At 38.3% G+C, this 17,602-nt stretch overlaps 8 protein-coding genes across 8 annotated transcripts; 4 read left to right on the plus strand and 4 right to left on the minus strand.

Moving 5' to 3' along the window:
* Window positions 1-81: 81 nt before the first annotated feature.
* SPOG_00450 (inner membrane protein Cox18) lies at window positions 82-753 on the minus strand (the record flags this gene model as incomplete). Its single annotated transcript, XM_013167959.1, has 1 exon — window positions 82-753. One exon carries the CDS (start codon window positions 751-753, stop codon window positions 82-84), a length of 672 nt encoding a protein of 223 aa, XP_013023413.1.
* Window positions 754-990: 237 nt separating this feature from the next.
* On the minus strand, window positions 991-2,493 carry SPOG_00451 (NADPH quinone oxidoreductase/ARE-binding protein). The gene has a single exon (XM_013167960.1). It carries the CDS (start codon window positions 2,281-2,283, stop codon window positions 1,297-1,299), a length of 987 nt encoding a protein of 328 aa, XP_013023414.1. The 5' UTR covers window positions 2,284-2,493; the 3' UTR covers window positions 991-1,296.
* An 82-nt stretch (window positions 2,494-2,575) lies between these two features.
* SPOG_00452 (MVB sorting pathway protein) lies at window positions 2,576-3,771 on the minus strand (the record flags this gene model as incomplete). The annotated part of the gene is made up of 3 exons (XM_013167961.1): window positions 3,154-3,771; window positions 3,027-3,107; window positions 2,576-2,971 (listed from the first exon to the last, which is right to left on the minus strand). The coding sequence occupies exons 1-3, from the start codon at window positions 3,484-3,486 to the stop codon at window positions 2,576-2,578; spliced, it is 810 nt and encodes a 269-aa protein (XP_013023415.1). The 5' UTR covers window positions 3,487-3,771.
* Window positions 3,772-4,221: 450 nt separating this feature from the next.
* On the plus strand, window positions 4,222-6,233 carry SPOG_00453 (ATP-dependent RNA helicase Dbp6). The gene has a single exon (XM_013167962.1). It carries the CDS (start codon window positions 4,236-4,238, stop codon window positions 6,036-6,038), a length of 1,803 nt encoding a protein of 600 aa, XP_013023416.1. The 5' UTR covers window positions 4,222-4,235; the 3' UTR covers window positions 6,039-6,233.
* Window positions 6,234-6,647: 414 nt separating this feature from the next.
* On the plus strand, window positions 6,648-7,004 carry SPOG_00454 (transthyretin; the record flags this gene model as incomplete). The annotated part of the gene is made up of 1 exon (XM_013167963.1): window positions 6,648-7,004. One exon carries the CDS (start codon window positions 6,648-6,650, stop codon window positions 7,002-7,004), a length of 357 nt encoding a protein of 118 aa, XP_013023417.1.
* Window positions 7,005-7,992: 988 nt separating this feature from the next.
* SPOG_00455 (purine nucleoside transporter) lies at window positions 7,993-9,225 on the plus strand (the record flags this gene model as incomplete). Its single annotated transcript, XM_013167964.1, has 2 exons — window positions 7,993-8,106; window positions 8,170-9,225. The coding sequence occupies 2 exons, from the start codon at window positions 7,993-7,995 to the stop codon at window positions 9,223-9,225; spliced, it is 1,170 nt and encodes a 389-aa protein (XP_013023418.1).
* Window positions 9,226-11,153: 1,928 nt separating this feature from the next.
* On the plus strand, window positions 11,154-15,050 carry SPOG_00456 (glycerophosphoryl diester phosphodiesterase Gde1). The gene is made up of 2 exons (XM_013167965.1): window positions 11,154-11,250; window positions 11,515-15,050. The coding sequence occupies exons 1-2, from the start codon at window positions 11,234-11,236 to the stop codon at window positions 14,894-14,896; spliced, it is 3,399 nt and encodes a 1,132-aa protein (XP_013023419.1). The 5' UTR covers window positions 11,154-11,233; the 3' UTR covers window positions 14,897-15,050.
* Window positions 14,893-17,467, minus strand: SPOG_00457 (Holliday junction resolvase subunit Eme1). Its single transcript, XM_013167966.1, has 3 exons — window positions 17,173-17,467; window positions 17,036-17,124; window positions 14,893-16,983 (listed from the first exon to the last, which is right to left on the minus strand). The coding sequence occupies exons 1-3, from the start codon at window positions 17,251-17,253 to the stop codon at window positions 15,024-15,026; spliced, it is 2,130 nt and encodes a 709-aa protein (XP_013023420.1). The 5' UTR covers window positions 17,254-17,467; the 3' UTR covers window positions 14,893-15,023.
* Between the last annotated feature and the right edge of the window lie 135 nt (window positions 17,468-17,602).

A 17,602-nucleotide genomic window follows, 5' to 3' on the forward strand; every position in this document is an offset into this window, starting at 1 on the left:
ATCAACGAAAGAGCACCTCAGCTACGATCGGCCATTCATAGAAAAAAAAGAAAAAAAAAGCCATAGACTTCGTTTAAAAAGTTAGGTGTTTTTATGATTTGGCTGTACCTTTTTGGGACGCAAGACTAATCGAGGGTCTCCTTGCTTAAACATATTTCGTAAACAAATGTTCTGTGCAAGGGAGTAAATAGCAGAAGTTGTCCAGTATAACGATAAAGCTGTCGATGTTTTAGAAGCCATGAATGACACTACAAAGGCAGATAAAATACCAGCTGTGTTGAAAATTCGTAGCAGCCGGGAATCCTGAGGCCTCCGAAGAATTGACATATTGGTTAGATAGGTGCACGCTAGAATAGCTGGTAGAATACCGTGTGGGTCAGGCATAGTCAAATCGGGAAACCAAAGCATGCCCTCAGTAGACATGGTATCCGGAGACACTTCTACAGCCTTGCGAAGTTGAAAAGATGCAAGAGCAAACAAGGGAATTTGCGTCAATGGCAATGCGTAAAGCATAACCGGATGACAGTTAAACCGTTTATATATTTTGCTTCGAAATGTTCGGTATGCTTTGTCGTTCGGGCATCTTTTTTTTGCTTCCTTTAACAAAGGTTGAACTTGAGCATACTTACGTCCAGTTTTAATGCTCGAAATAGCCAACGGCAATGTAATTGTAGAACGTAGAAATATTGCCATTGCAGGAATTTCAAAACACCATGGCATATACGCATGGCAGCTTAGTAACGTTTGTAACATTTTTTCACGGTTCACCAATGAAGCAGACTTCCTGTCAATTATTATTTAGCTAATGGTCTTTTCGAAACTTTTGTTCGCGTTTATAATGTACTAAAAGAAGGTATTCTAATATTCAATTCAGTTTTTGAACAACGTGGGTAATGTTTGCACTTGGCTGGAGACGACGGATTTCATTTTTTGAATTTAATGGAATTTTAGTATTTGTTTTTCAGTATCAATATTTAAGTATTAATAAAGCTTTTATCTGTATCAAAATTTAATTTAAAGTATTTCATCCGTAATGTGTTAAGAAGACGACCTTGAAAACATGGTTTCATATTTCCATGACCGTCGACAGTATGTTTAAACGATGAGCTGCTTCTGTTTCTGTTAAAGTTATACACAGTAAGCTCGGCTGGTCGAAAAAACAATCAGAAAAGGATAGAATTTGTATTACATTTTATCGTCTTGCTTCAAATCAAAGCAAGTTGTAAATAATCTAAATAAAACTTTCATACATAGTTCGTCAAAGTGGCACCATCAAATACTTCTGTACCTACCTGTTCAAGCATCCATCAAGTCTTCATTACAAGAAAGCAAAAGTTTACCAGTTGTAGCTCTGCTTTGAAACTTATCATGAGCTTCTTTGGCTTCTTCTAACTTCCAAGTATGATGAATGGCGATATTAAGCTTGTTCTTTAATATTTCCTCCCAAAGTTTGCTTGTATAACGGTCAAATGTCTCTTCAGAGTCTAGATACCCGAAAAGGGTAGGACGAACGACTTTGATACATTTAGAGGTAATCATACTTAAAGGGATAGATTCTATTTTTCCACTAGCATTACCGTAGCTTACGAAGGTACCGCCGTTACGGATTGCGTTTATGGAAATTTCCAGGGTATCTTTGCCGACTGAGTCAAAGGAAGCATGTACACCTTTACCGTTTGTTAATTGACGAGAGAATTCAGGAACCTCATCATAAGAACAAGCAAATTCTGCTCCATTGTGAAGAGCAAGTCGTCGCTTCTCAGGAGTTGAAGCGGTTGCAATAACATGCACACCTCTACGATTCAAAATTTGACACAAAAGCAAGCCTACTCCTCCGGCGGCAGCGTGCACAATAACGTAGTCTCCACTGCGGACGGGATAGGCTTCTTCAACTAGAGTTAACACAGTCAATCCTTGAAGTAAAGAAGCAGCAGCGAGCTTGAGAGAAATTCCCTCTGGTATCTTAGTAGCTAAGACAGGAGAAACAAGATTATATTGAGCGTACCCGCCGGACATTGTCAAATATACAACACGATCTCCAACCTTGAACTTGTTACATTCAGGACCAACATCAGTGACAATACCGGATCCTTCTTTACCAGAAACAAAAGGCAAAGGGACAGGATACACTCCACTTCTGCAATAAGTGTCGATATAATTCAAGCCTGCATATGCATTTTTCACCAAAAGTTTGTTTCCGCTAACTTTAGGGATTTCGCGTTTGACAAATTGTAGGACAGAAGAGGGTCCGTATTTAGAGAATTCAACAAGATGGTTTGACATTATAGTTATAATTACTATGAAATGCGAAAAAACTAAGAATAGCTCAGAAACTGTACCCTTACGAAAATAAACTAGGAGGATGTAGAGTTAGAAGAATACTTTCGAAGAATGATTTAAAAGCGCACGTCATTACAACAATCTATTATTAAAAAAAGAGAATAAACTTTTTTTTTAAATAAAAGTAGAATATTGAAAAAACTGAAATTGAAGTAAGCAGCGAGGTAGGTGAATCGTATATAATTCGTATCTCATTCATTACGTACGTACAGGATTCAAGAAATTGAATATCAAGCTAACTACGTTTTAAATTGTCTAAACGAGCCGCTAGTTCTTCAAAGCTTGGTGGCTTATCGGGCGGATGTAAAGCGCTTTTAGCGACAGGCGGAACGTGAGTTTTGGGATCAGGTTTTGAGGTTAAAGGAGAGGTAGAAGTCCCGTTAGAAGGACCGTTAGTAGCAGATGAGGTAGATTGACGGAGATCCCCTGCCTTCGATACCTCGTCTTGGGTTGATGAAGGTGCTGACATATCTTGAGATGAAGACGCTAATGGCAATAGTTCCTCTGCTTCTTTTGAAGAAGGAATCTCTTCCTTCTGATACTCTTCAGGAAAATAAGTTCGTCGTAGTTCTTCTATATAGCCATTAACCAACTCCTCAGATGGAATAGGAGGGTATAAAAGCTTGTAAAACTAAAATTTATTAAATTGTTAGTATAAGGATGAGGAAAGGAAAATCTCTACTTACCTGCTCATCATTTTTGGATAAGTCAGGATCCGTTAATTGGGTAAATTCTTTGCCATAGAGTCTCACCAAGAAATCATGTACCTGTTGTTTAAAATTAGTTTTTAGTTTTCGTATGTTAATGACTTACAGATTTAAGTTCTTTAATGGGTAGCTGAGGAGCTGCAGCAAGGACGTGATACAAAGATGATTTCCAAGGAGCTTCAGCATTAAATCCTCGTTTTTCCAAAATAGAAGTGCGATTGGCAAGAATCTCTGCATCCACTTGTAAAAGCTCAAGCAGTTCCATGTATACATCCTGCGTAATTAAGGGTTCTACTCGAGCTCGAGCTAAAGTTGGTGAATATGTTTTTAAGCCATATGCTACAGTTCTCCTTGCTTGTTTTGCAAGAGCCTCTTCTTTTTTCCTCAAAATTTCCATTCTGGCAGCAGCCAATTTGAACTGAAGTTGAAGTCTCGACATGATGGTTGCAGTTGACTTAGCAAGGCACCGATGGCCACGTTTTACTTTTCTTTTTGACTGGTAAACTCTATTATGCTTGTTCGTATACAATTGTTAGCCCGTCGGCTTTTCAAGCGAGTCTCCTTCTCGTTGTCTATACGGTTTGGTCACGTACATGTGTTATATCCAACGCTTTTCCTTGTTTGAAATATGGGAAATATAAGATCGATGTTCATCTATGAAACTTCTTTAATTAAATCTTTAAATTAGGATAAATGGGGTGCTCTTGTTCAGACTATTTTTAAGAACAATCAAAGATTCAAAAATTTAACGATGGCTTATGGGTTGCAGGCTGTACATTTGTTTTTAAAGCTTCTCAAACTTGTTTAAAGTAGTTTAAGGTGAAAATCGAGAAATCATTAACAGGCTTTGTTCACATTCCTGATGTCGCTTTAGTATCGAATATTCACAAAACCATTCAACAATTAAACCGAGCGCTAATTCAGTTAACTAACTTTTTAATAAGAAGAAAAAAAAAATAGAGACGATATTCGTTGAATCCCTTCGTGACTCTAATGTTGACTTGAACCATATGTGAAGAACAAAAGTAAAATGAAACTCAATTCATTTGACCAATAAGTAAAAAACCTTAAGAAACTTCTTATGGTTCTTTGTAGGCGCTCTGTCCTGTCTCAGATTTTCCAAATTTTTTTGTCGAGCATACCAACAACTGCCTTTCTTACCAAAAACTTATTTCTGGGTAAACCAGAATGTCCGTGGAAATTGATGGAAACCCATCTTTTGATGATAAAACAGTAAAGAATGAAAAGATAAAAAAGCGGAAAAGAAAAGATGAAGAGAAAAATACAGGCTCTGATGCTGCCAGCGCTGCAATTGAGCGTTTAAAAAAATCAGCTAGCCTGGCCCAAGCGGCGCAACAGAAAATAAAACAAGAAAGCAAAAATGAAGAAGAAAAAGATATTGAAATGGAAGATGTTGAACAGAAGGCTGCACTACATGGCCTAACACCAATTCCTCAACCCAGTATCGATGAGTATTTGGAAGCAAAGTCTTCTGCTGCTCCCTCTATTGTTTCCTCTCTTCCAAAGTGGCTTTCGGAGCCTATTTTGGTTGATCCTACTACAACAATCCAATTTTCGTCACTTAACATTGCTAGTAAGCTGGTGGAAAAACTTCAAAGTCAAAACATTGCCCAAGGATTTGCAGTGCAGTCGTCTGTTCTTCCACTGTTACTACAAGAAGGAAGAGACGGTCCTAGCTACTCTTATGGAGGTGATCTTTGCGTTAGTGCTGCAACCGGTAGCGGTAAGACCCTTGCATACGTTCTTCCTATCGTTCAATGTCTCAGTCGCCGTATAGTCCCTCGTTTACGATGTGTCGTTATTGTTCCAACTCGGGAACTAACAATTCAGGTTTCTCGTACGTTTGAGATTTTCGCTTCCTGCATGGGACTTGGTGTATGTGGATGGACTGGACAGAAGAACTTACTGCAAGAACAGTATCAGTTGCTTGGAGGTTCAGAGGAAAATGAGAGCACAGTGGATATTTTAGTGACAACTCCAGGAAGGTTGGTTGATCACATACAAAATGATAATATCTTTAGCTTACAGCATCTACGTTATCTAGTTATCGATGAAGCGGATCGACTTTTGGATCAAAGTTTTCAGAGTTGGGCTGATGTTGTCATGGCCGAAATAGATCACCCAAAATTTTTTCAAAAGGATAACGAGTTATCAAAACAAAACATAGCTCCTTTTTTCCTCTCCTCATTACCTACGGCTTTACCTCATCATTTGGATTCCCCTGTACAAAAACTGATCTTTTCTGCAACTTTGACTCGTGATCCATCGAAAATTGCAACCCTTCGTCTTCGAAATCCCCGCCTGCTACTTGTGCAAAGCGAAGGTGTAGAGTTAGATGATGGAGAAGAGATTGAGGGAGATGCCATTATCTTCTCTGTCCCTCCTACATTACAAGAATATCGTGTTTCTGTCAGTGCCGAGAAGCCTATTCTTTTGCATCACCTTATTCACTCCAACAATCTTAACAGTGTTCTTTGTTTCGTCAAGTCGAATGAAGGTGCCGCTCGTTTGCACCGGTTGCTTGAGATCTTTAACGGTATTGAAGGGAAAAACTACCCGTGTGGTTTGGTATCAGGCAATATTTCTCGTGATGAACGAAAAAAGATGCTTAATGGATTTGTCTCTGGTGAACTGAAGCTTTTGGTATGTTCAGACTTGATGGCTCGCGGTATAGATGTCGCCAACACAGAGCATGTAATCAACTATGATCCTCCATCGAGTCTTCGTCGATACGTTCACAGAATCGGTCGTACTGCTCGTGCTGGTAGATACGGCTATGCTTGGACACTTGTTCAAGACCATGAAGGTCATCACTTTTCCAAGTTGCTCAAGCATTTAGGAAGAACACTCCCTCTCCAGCGCCTCCGTCTTCATTTGAAAGACTTGCCTAAAGAGTATGTGGAATTGTATGACAATGCTTTAGAAACGCTTCGCACGGAGGTATATGAGTCACGGAAAAGCTCGAAATAATTCAATTTGTTTCGAGAAGAAAGAGAAAAGAAAAAAAAAAATTGTGCAAGGGCTTTCATTCTATTTAGGAAACATATTTAATGGTTGATATGGTTTATTTTGGGAAATTAGTTTTATTTGCTAAGTTTTAAATAACTAATTATATTCAATTCTTGGACGGATCTGAAGATCATGCCTTTCTCGCTAAAACTTCTTTTCAATTAAAGATGAAAATCAATAATGAAAGGGATCATTTGGCATCGTTCTTTAAACTAACGTAAGACAAAAAGCTTGTCCGCTTTCTTCAGTATAGTCCTGGCCGGCCCTATTATACATTAATATAGAGTATTGAAACTGACTATATTCTCACATAATAATAACTACTAATAATAATAAGAAGAAAACAGCATGCGTGAACCTAACCATTCACCTACCTCCCTACATTTCGGAGACATTACAAGAAATGACATTTATCAGTGGAACAGCATGTCACGGTAGATATCTTTAAAGGGACACGAGTTGACGATGGCTTATTATTGGAAAAGTTGGAAAAGAACAACTCACCTTTTGCTATACTCAATCTGACTAGGTTAAAAGAACTTGCTTGCTTTACTGAGTGGATCTATCAAGATGGAACAGCCGACATTCACAGCACATGTTTTGGATACAACTAGAGGTGTTCCTGCAGAAAATATTTCGGTTTCGGTTTTCAAACTTAGTACTAGTTCGGGTACTCTTACACAAGAGCAACTTGCTACTGCAATTACAAACTCCAACGGCCGTGTTGGTCAATGGAACGTACCCTTGAAAGAAGTCGAATCTGGGGTTTACAAGTTTCGGTTTGATACGGGTCCTTACTATGACGCTATGTCGGTTGAAACCTTTTATCCGTATGTCGAATTAACTGTTCAAATAAAGAAGGGCCAGCATTACCACATTCCTCTCCTTCTATCTCCTTTCGGATTCACTACCTATCGCGGCTCCTAAGTGCTGAGGACTCCAAACGATATAGAATTCCTTGCCCGAGCAACAACAGCATTGAAGAATCAGAATGACAAAACATAAGTATGCCAAGAATTAAAAATAGAAATAAATGTTCAGAAAAGTTTACTTTGATGGTCGTCACAAATCTTTAAACTATGATAATTGCAAGTTGAATGAATCAACAACATGGATAAGCATTACCCCCATTTTTAATAAGTCTACTCTTGAATTTAAAGGCAATTACTTAAATTCACGAAAAGCTAAAGTGCTACCGTTGATGAAGTATATTTTTACGATTTGAAAAAAACTTTACGATAAAGCAACCATTCATAAAACCCTTTTTTTCCTCGCTTCCACACTAGGCAATCATACATTGGATTGGATTAGGAACGACTAGTTTATTGTGTATGATGTAAGTTGCGAAACGCAAGAAAAAAAAAAAAAACAAAACAAAAAGATGATGATGATGGGTATGAATATGAATATGATAACTTACAGCGTGTATAAACTGCAATGGATCTGTGAATCTTTGCCGGTCCTGAATCCTTCAATGAGCTAGTTACGAAACCATCCTTGCAGATAAAGGGTTGGATTTGAAACAGACGAGTTTACTGTTGCGATGAACTCTCAATTCGAGTCCCTGCAGATGAGTCAACCTTATAATCATGCATATCTCAATTTCTTTTTCTTTTCTTTTTTCTCCTCATACAACAAGCCGAGGAACTTTTGAGAATAAGTTAGAGCTGTTTCGCTCGTTTCGATAAATTTTTTTTTGTCATTTATTGGGTGAGAAGCAATTACAGTCACTATCAAACATCCAACTTTGCTTCATAGGGGATGCTCCATTTGGTGGAATTTTGTGTTCGAAGATAAAAGCAAAAAATTTTTTAAAAAAAAAAGTCCAGATTGGGACCTCCTCAGGCAACGGGGTTATGATAAAGAAGATGAACCGAGATATATTGTAAACAATTCTGTGCTATATAAACGGGCGATGGGAAATGCTTTCTTCATTGAGAACTTTCTTTTTTTCGCACAAAGTTTTATAGAAGAATTTACAGTCTTTGTTTGTTTATATCTTTGTTTGTTTATATACAAGGAAAAGTCTGTAAGTTCCTTTCATAGTTCCTTCCCTCTTTAAATTTTCATTTTTTTTTTTTTTTTTTTTTAGACGATGGCTTTCCTCAAATCCCTTGTCTCTGCTTTGGCTATGACCTCTGCTCTCCTACCTGCTTCTGCAGGTCTTATTAGTAAACGTGATGTGGTCAAGCCCAAAGTCATGGTTGTATCAATGTTTGCTCCTGAAGCCAATGCTTGGTTAAACCCTTGGAATGACTTGTATGCAAACAATATAACCGTTCCCGGTTTGAATACCCTCTTTCCCGAAGTGCACTGCAATAGTGAAGAGACTGTTTGCCAGGTCACTACTGGTGAAGGCAAGTCGAATGCTGCCAGTACTATGACGGCTTTGACTTTAAGTTCCAAATTTGACCTTTCTGAGACTTACTTTTTGATTTCGGGTATCGCTGGTATTAACCCATATGCAGCTTCCCTTGCTTCTGTCACCGTTGCTAAGTATGCCGTGGATGTCGATTTGGTTCAAACAATCGATCTCCGTGAACTTCCCAAACAGTATGAATCCGCAAGCTGGGAAATTGGTACTGATCCTTATAATGATGGTTCTTCTAATAATGAAGTTGTTTACCCCAAGTCATTTCCTTACCAAACCAATGTTTATCAATTGAACTCCACCTTGGTTGAAGCTGCTCTTCAAGTCGTTAAAGATGTTGTCCTTGAGGATAATGAAAAAACTGCCGATTATCGTAAGCATTACCAACAAGCTGCCGCTCAACGGGCTCCTTTTATTGTTCAATGTGATACTGCTACTAGTGATAATTATTGGGCTGGTAATTATATGGGAGACTTTGCTAGCAACATCACAAATGTCCTTACCAATTACACAGGTCATTATTGCTCCTCTCAGCAAGAGGATAATGCTTCTCTTACTGCTATTAAGCGTGCTGCTAGTCAAGGTTTGGTAAACTTCAACCGCATCATTCTCATGCGTTCTGGCTCTGATTTCGACCGTGGTAGCGACTCGGTTTCTTCTCTTGACAACCTTATTAAGGATGATGGTCATGTCCTTCCTCTTGCTGCTGCTAACCTTTACCATGCTGGCAAACCTTTGGTGGATCACATTGTGAACAATTGGTCTTACTGGAACTAAGAATGGTCTTTTGTATATCTTCATTCACTCGTTAACTCTTCACCTGAAACCCTTCTCTTTTCACCTTTAATTATTCCATAGTTATTGTTAATAATGTTTTTTAGACGTATTTTTTGGATTTCCTAATTGGATTTATTTTCTTATATATTATTTGTATACACTTGTAAAAGATGCTGTTCACTACGAAGAAATTTATTGTTTTGAATATATTTGAGAACTTATATAAACCATGACTTTACAGTCGAAATCTTCAGGCTGGAAGCTTCGATTGGTCTGGTTAAATAAGATCGTTTACCAATTAATTACATAGACCTCTAAAGTTGAAAACGTTTAGAAAGTCATTAATACCATTTTATAAGGCCACTCTCGAATGAAACCTTCAATATAAGCTCGAAGGTCGTAATCGTGAAAATAGTTTCATCTTTTCAAACTTTTAAGTCCTCACCATCGTCAAAAGTCAACAGTAAATTCATCGAATAGCTACCAATGGAAAGCAAAACTTTAACACCTTTCTGTCCTTTTCAATCTGTGGTTACTGTTTTAGTTCAGTGAACTTTTCATTATCGCTGCATAAGTCGGAAAAATCATAGATGGACCAGCCCGTTAGCACTCAAAAAATAATAACAAAGGATAAAATAAAACATTGGTATTTGGAGATTTTGCAGTAATTAACTATAAGATGCAAAAGATACTGTGCTATGGAAAACCTTGGTCCATCTTGAAGTGTAGGTAGGGAAGAAAACAGGAAATATTTTATACGTAGTGGGTGCAATAAAGATCTAAGGCTTTTAATAGTTGAGTGCAAATTAATACAAAAATAAGACCTAACATGAACAACATTGATGCTTTTTGAAAGCTAATGCATTTGATACCAAAAATTTACTGCTTTCTGTATTCTTAATCCTTTGGTTTGTTTACGCGTCAGCTTCTGCTAATTATCAGTTGTAGATAATCAATCCTACGCGTAATCCTTTCGCAAAATTAAGTTTGGGGATGCGGAGAGTGAAAAGCATTCACCAATAAAAAGTGAGGTTGTCGGGGTTTCTAATATCTACGCGAATGTGAACATTACAACAAGTCTTCTTTCATGCATCGAGCGTTCAATATTGAATGAATTTTATATTGTGTAAATCAAGTATTTGAAATAAGAATAATTTTTTTTTTCTCCGAGTAATATGAAGCATGGCTCTAAAATTGACCAGTCGCAATCCATTGATCTCTACCTTTGTAAATACTGCACGTTGCGCTTGATTGACTTGACGAAGCTGATTCTTTTTGACATTTTGGTTTATTTTACACGTGACTATTTTCTCTATAATGGTACAAATAAACCTCTTCAAAATCCATTACCATTTGCCAGATACGGTTATTAAGGATTGAATTGTCATATTTTCTAGCATAAGTCATATACTACAAGGTTTAAATCGAATAAAATGATATATCATCGTTGGGATATGGTACTAGACAAAAATATCACGAAATAGCCCAGTAGTTGCTTTCATTGCATCTTTTTTGTAAAAATTGTATCCGTTGGATTAGAGATCTAATACGGTATTTCCATACTCTTAACAGATTTAGTGACTCGACCAAGGAAATATTAATAGGAAAGTACGGGATTTTCAGGCCTATGCACATTGGAAAAAATTTCGCAAAAGCGATTCCCTGAACATTTATCTTTAAAAGATCTTTCCTATAGGAGTTTCCTTTCGACTTTCGGAATGATCTTCAGTAGGTATTTTTTTCTTTAAAGATATTGAATGAAATCTCATATCCAATTATCGTATATCTGTCTACTATAAGAAGATACTCTTTAAACGACCTTTGTGGATACCGTAAGAATGATGTAAATTTCGTAAATTAATAATAACGTAGCATAGGGAGAAGGATGTGGAGATTTTGGAATTCATATCAACTTAACCTTTCCTATTACTTTGTGCGCACATCTGATACCCTTTTTAGATATATTCAGTCTTTTTGACGTAGTTTTCGGTTTCATTATTTATTTGTTATGAAATTTGGTGAAAGGTAGGTCTATCCTTGTTATAAAGTTTACTAGGAAATAAGCATTCAATCGTCAAATGTTATGAAACTAGTCAATTTACAAAGAAGAAAAGGATCTAAGAAATCGACATGTTGTCGTTCATTTTTCTTTGTTCCATAGTCTTTAAGCTATATGGGGTTAATATCGTGTTCATTCGATGAGACGAAAAGCTAGGCTATTACTTTGTTGTTTTAGATTCATAACACTAATTACTTCCTTTTTTATCCTTGTTCCTCGCTAACATGCAGTCTCCAATTGGCCCTAATCTCTGAGTTCGCTGAAGAATATGTAGATTATCAAGGAATAAAGCAAAGAATACAATTCGTGGCCTCTCTTCCCGAAAATGAGAAAGAAGCATATTTGCAACGAGCTCCAGATGGATCTTGGCCTAAGGATTCCCCAGACGAGATGTTAGTTGCAAATTTAGAAAAAGTAGTCAATTTCTTCTCTACAAACATATCTCAGCTGAATGCTTATATAAATCGTCTCTCGAATGAGGATGATCCGGAATTAGCTCGTCAGTCTGGTTCTATTAACGAACTTCAAGAGCGACATGAGCAAATAAAGGATTTGGATTTACGACTTCAGAAGCTTTCTTCTTTTGCTGAGTGGAATAAGCTGGCATTCGAAAAATTGGCGGCTAGAATGGACAAGCATCTTGGTACTGACCGACAAACCACATTTTATGAACGGAAAGTTTCCAAACTCGATTTTGCCAATTCTGCAAAAATTTATGAAACGCTCCTTTCATTGAAGAAGTTGGATAGTTCGCAAAAAAGAATAGACACTCTAAAAAAGCTAGAGCATATATCTTCGAAACATCCAATAAAGAAAGATTTGCTTACTTACATACAGCAGGATGACGTTAAAGAAGTGGCAGAGACTTGCATAAATGCTCCTGAAACTGTTTTGATTGATATCCTTGCTGCCACTATAGTAGCAGCAGCTAAAGCTTGCATGAGAGAAGTCGTTGGAAGGATGGGACTTCGATCTGAATGCCTCGCTTCTGCATTACGTCGTGCGATAAATAATCTAGAAGGACCTGACCATGGCGTGCACTGCTTTTTAGAAGTTGTAAAGGATATATGCTGTGTTGTGTATCTAGAAAAAGACCATCTTAATTCTCTCTTAACAAGAATCCTCGCTGTTGAGAGGAATAGCAGGGGTCAAACTGTAATGCACTCAGCTGCTCAAAGTGGCTACCATATGTTGTGTTATGAATTTTGTAAAATTATTTCGTCCATCCCTTCGGCGGAACCTTTGAATTGGATGCGTCCTTATTGGTTTGATGTTATGCAAGATACCCCTTTAAGTTTAGCTATTAGAGGAAACCATGTAAAAGTGTTACATGCCCTTTTATCTTGTCAAGACAGGGGTACGCCTTCGACCAAGCCTGGCCCTATACCTCCGTTGGTGTTGGTATGCTTGGTAGGAGACAATGCTGGAATGATTAAAGAACTTTTGGATGCTGGTTTTAACAGTAATGAGCATGATGCGAAGGGAAGCACTTGTTTGCACGCTGCCGTTCGAAATCATCGCTCAAATTGTGTAGAAACACTGATCAAACACGGCGTAAATCAAAATATACGTGAGGCTCCTTTCTCTTGGACGCCGCTGATGCTTGCTAGCGCTCTTGGATTTTCAGACATTATTAAGATCCTTGTGGAAGCTGGCTCACCAGTTGATGCAGTCGATGCTTCCGGTTGGACTGCAATGGAGCACGCTGTCGTTCGTGGAAATTTGGAAGCACTTGATGTATTGCAGACGTCCTTTGCTTTGAGCGATGGTCCTGTAAATCTTGATTCTTTATCCATAAAACCCTCTGGAGCAGAGGTCAGAAGCCGAAAACGCGCCATGGAACTTCAACCGTCTTCGTCTATAGTGATTTTGAGGTTAAGTGGCTTAACCGGCCGTATACGTGTAACACTTGAAGGTGAAGGTACACAGTACCTCTCTGGTAAAACATCGTCGTCTGCTGTTTCCTCTAAGTCATCAACAACAGATTTACTCTCAACTAGTCTTGCGACTAATATACAACCATCTTCAGAGTCATCTAATTCGTCCTTGCTTCGTGAAAAGTCTGCGAGCTCCACTGTGGTCATTGATGTGCCCCGTTCTCATTTTGATAGTGTCGGTGAAGTAGATTTTGAAGATGTGGTTGAACCTGATGAAACAAATGACGAGTCTATTTATATGCATTATGATGCTGCTCAGGAAGTGAGTTTAAAATCCACCGTTGCCTCTCCTCCTTATGAATTAATCTTTATAACTAAAGACGTTGACAAGACAACTGTTTGTATTGATGCCTTGGGCCATCGATCCCTGAAAGTGATTGGTAGAGCTTATGCTCAATTGAGCGACTTTATTCCAAACTTGGGTAAGGGTATGCAATCATTGAAGCCACTACCGTCCCTTACTTTGTTATCCAATAAAGGGCTTAAACCTATTGCTAAAATACATGTGGATGCGCTTGTTTCGACTGTTCCGGATGAAGATATCTTGAAGTTAGGTTCTGAGCGTGTTCATGGAGCGTCTTCTTTAGAAGCCGTGTCGAATTTTGATAGATCGACATTGGAGGATAAGGACGAATTGTCTGCAACATCGTCGAAATCTCCTTCCGAATCTGGAAAAGTAAGTAGCGTAGAGGTTATTGGACATCGAGGATTAGGGAAAAATCAACCTAATAGTTTGACTTTGCAATTGGGTGAAAACACAGTACAATCTTTTATCAAGGCTGCTGATTTAGGTGCTTCATACGTCGAGTTGGATGTCCAACTTACGAAGGATATGATTCCTGTGGTTTATCATGACTTCGCTGTAAATGAAACAGGAACCGATGCGCAAGTTCATTCTTTAACTTTGGAGCAGTTTTTGTCAGTCTCACATAGTCCTTCGGATAAGCCGGCGGAAGACGTCCGTGAGTATAGTCTTAAACGTCGCCCTCGTGCCTATAGTTCTTCAGTATCAAGATCCTCAGATACTCAACTGAATTTATTGAATTTACTGAATTCTCAAGAAGATCCCGTGAGTGCGAAGCAAAAAGTTTATAAAGGGAATGCTTTGGGACATAGCATTTGTGCCCCGTTTAACACTTTGCGAGATATTCTAGAAAAGGTTCCTCAATCGGTAGGATTGAATGTGGAGTTTAAGTATCCAATGCTAAGTGAAGCCGAGGAAGAGAATCTGTTACCTGTTGCATATGATTACAATGCTTTCGTGGACACTATTCTTTCCGTGATACAAAAGTACGGAGGTCATCGACGATACATTTTTTCTAGTTTTAATCCAGATATTTGTATTTTACTATCACTTAAGTGCTCCGTACCGGTTCTATTTTTAACCGAAGGTGGTACTGCTTTTCGCACTGATGCCAGAGCAGCTTCCTTAAAGAATGCTATAAAATTTGCTGCCCAATGGAATTTGCTTGGTATTGTAAGTGCTTGTGAGCCTTTAATTCAAAGTCCACGCTTGATTAAAGCTGTGAAGCAATTGAAACTGGCTTGCTACACGTACGGAGTCTTAAACAACAATACTGACAACGTAAGACGTCAAGTTCGGTTCGGCGTTGATGCTGTTATTGTGGATAATGTGTTAGCCGTTAGAAAAGCACTCAATGAAGGTGAGAGGTGATATGTTTATGTGATGTGATAATGTTGTTAGAAATGAGAAAATTATGAGAAAACTAGCAATGAATTTATTTATTAAATAGTAAAACTTCTGAAAAGAAAGAAAAATCAAATAAGATGCATATTGGTATTTATGGAGCATCATCTGCACTTTTTCTGCCTAAAAAAGTATTGTATATACGACGGGATAATGCTGTTCCAAGATTTCTCTCGCTCACAGCAGTAGCAATCATAATATTAGACAAAGATTCTTCACCATTTGCTTCTAAATATTGAACCAGCTTGGGAATGGATGGAAAGTGATCGCAGATAGCATTCGAAATATTGGGGGTAACTCTCAGTATTTGCCTTAGCATAAAATTCAGTGTATTCTCAACTCGGTCAGCTGATTTTACGTGTCCTATTTCTGCTAATGAAGTTCTAGCAGACAAGTGGGAGGATTGTTTATATCGTGATAGAGCTATGTCAGAAGTAAAAGACTTAATCCAGTCGGCAGTTTCTTTTTCATCATTGGAATAGTTCAATAGAACATTATGCTGAACGTTCATCCTGCATACTTCATTCTCCAGTACTTCTTTTGTGACCGTCTGATATTTTGAAAGGGAACCAAAAAGCAAGGGTTTTGTACCTGTGTTTACAGCGTTAGCGTACTGACGATTAATGTCAGACTTGACATTTTTGAAATGACTGTTAACGCCTTCTAATATGAAAATGAGTTTGCTTTTAGGAAACTGAAGCTTGCAGGATTTAACAAAATCATCTACTATGTTATCAACAATTTTCGTCACGAAATCGGAACAGGGGATCCGATAAAGTGAAAATGGCTCATTGTGTATGTGTTCAGTGACGAATTCGAACCGATTTGATGAATGATCAAAGTAAGTGTTGACCTTTCTTTTCCAAATCACGGTGCTTTTAAGCTGATCTTTGGCAGTTATGAACTCACAAGAGAAGGGTTTCAAAGACTCACACAGTGAAGCTCCCCATAAGGAAAACAAATCTTCATGAGCAAGAATTAAAATCATTTCGGATAAACAGTCTTCTTTAGTCCTCTTTACCTTGTTAATTCTCTGTAACTCTCTATTCTTCTTTCTTTCGGCCTCATCGATCTTTTTTTTGGACAAGCCAACTTTTCCCATAGTTTTTGATTTTCGTAGGGTATTATGGAGAGCCTCCCGGCTATCGTGATCGTTAACACAGCTTTGAAAACTCCTTGAGTAATATTTTTTCAGTCTTTTTAGTTTTTGTAGATCGTTACTCTGGGTTGAGTCTGTTGAATTATGTCGATTATCGGGAGTAGCAGAGGATGCATCGAGAGCGCGCTTTCGAGAAATTGTTGTAGATATTGACTCCACAGAAGGCAATTCAAAGAGTGGTTCGTCCTGATCATTTTTGAGAGGATTGGGTTTTGAAGAAGAGGAAGGAGGTTTGGTGCTTTCAACGTTAGAGCCTCCAGACGATCCCACCAACCCATTAGCTACATCTGTTTGTTCGGCGAAAGATATGCTCGAATCATTATGAGCTTGTTGAGGGGAGCGTGTAACTTGGTTTGTATCAGCTTCTGAATGGTGAACGGATGCGTTTCCCGAGTCAGCAAAGCGGTTAGACAGGGAGCTGAATTGCAGTAAATTTTTTTCGTGGAGAAGAGACCTGTCAAGGGAGTTGGATAATATCTCAAGAGAATCGGGTTGAGGAAGTGCGTTGTGGGAAGCATCCAAAATGGTTTCTTTAAAACAGGACGCTTTGTCACGTGGGGAATCGGCGAGCGCTACGGAATGTACAGCTTTGTTATGCAAAGGGGAAGATCCAAGCTCAAGAGTTCCATTTTCCTTTTGAAAATTATCGATGACCTGTAGGTTAGAAGGTGGGGCAGATGCAAATAAAGGACTTGGCTGAGAGATGGCAGACGGAGGAGAAGAGGATAGAACGATGGGATCATGAGGTTGCGAGGGAGTGTTAGGGATTTTTTTGGGAGGAGAAGGGAATGGTAGCGTAGGGGGACGAGTAGAAACGGGGTTAGATTCGCAAGTAATGCCAAGAGCATTTCTGGGGCTAGGAAGCAAGTCATCTGAGTCTGAGTAAGCAGAGGTGCTGTATGATAGGGAAATTAGTTTAAGGAAATAGGTGCAGAGAATTCTCTTACAAAACTGAGTGAACAAACGTTCCTAGATGTGCATCTTGCCTAGGCGTTTCAGATATCGGAATCACATTCGTTTTAGAAGCGAGAGGAGTCTATACAGGTGGCAAAAGTTAGAAGCAAGCAATGAACAAGGTGCAAACCTTTGTATGCTGGGAAGATGCATCTAGTTCGTCAGTGTCTGTCTCTGAAGGAATGAGGATGATATCGTTTTGTTTTGACATTCAATGCATTAAAAAAGAGCGACCTTCTGGGCGACAGGGAAGGTAATGATTATGAAATAAAATAAATAAAAAATAAATAAAGAAAACAGTTGCAGAAGAACAGAAGGAGAAAAAAGGAAGAAACAGTGGAAAGAAAAGAACAGAACGAAGTCCAATCTAATGTGATACCTCTTTAAAAGGATGTTGATTTCGGTAGGATGCAGAAGGGTGAAAGGATAAAATTCCAAATAGTGGAAAAAAAAAGTATTGCAAATAATCTACAAGTGTATTCTTTTCCAAGATGTTACATGATGTATTTTAGAATGAAAAGTGGAAAATTTAATTCATGAGTGGATGGAATCTTTCTCCA

Source organism: Schizosaccharomyces cryophilus (genome assembly GCF_000004155.1).
Source record: "Schizosaccharomyces cryophilus OY26 unplaced genomic scaffold supercont4.3, whole genome shotgun sequence".
NCBI lineage: Eukaryota > Fungi > Ascomycota > Schizosaccharomycetes > Schizosaccharomycetales > Schizosaccharomycetaceae > Schizosaccharomyces > Schizosaccharomyces cryophilus.

Bases quoted from the DNA above. Each gene is read 5' to 3' on its own strand.
- SPOG_00451 (XM_013167960.1), bottom strand. From the start codon at position 2,283: ATGTCAAACCATCTTGTTGAATTCTCTAAATACGGACCCTCTTCTGTC.
- SPOG_00457 (XM_013167966.1), bottom strand. From the start codon at position 17,253: ATGTCAAAACAAAACGATATCATCCTCATTCCTTCAGAGACAGACACT. The intron at 17,125-17,172 runs GTTTGCACCTTG...CCACCTGTATAG, and splicing joins CATCTTCCCAGCATACAAAG to ACTCCTCTCGCTTCTAAAAC. The intron at 16,984-17,035 runs GTAAGAGAATTC...CCTATCATACAG, and splicing joins ACGTTTGTTCACTCAGTTTT to CACCTCTGCTTACTCAGACT.
- SPOG_00453 (XM_013167962.1), top strand. From the start codon at position 4,236: ATGTCCGTGGAAATTGATGGAAACCCATCTTTTGATGATAAAACAGTA.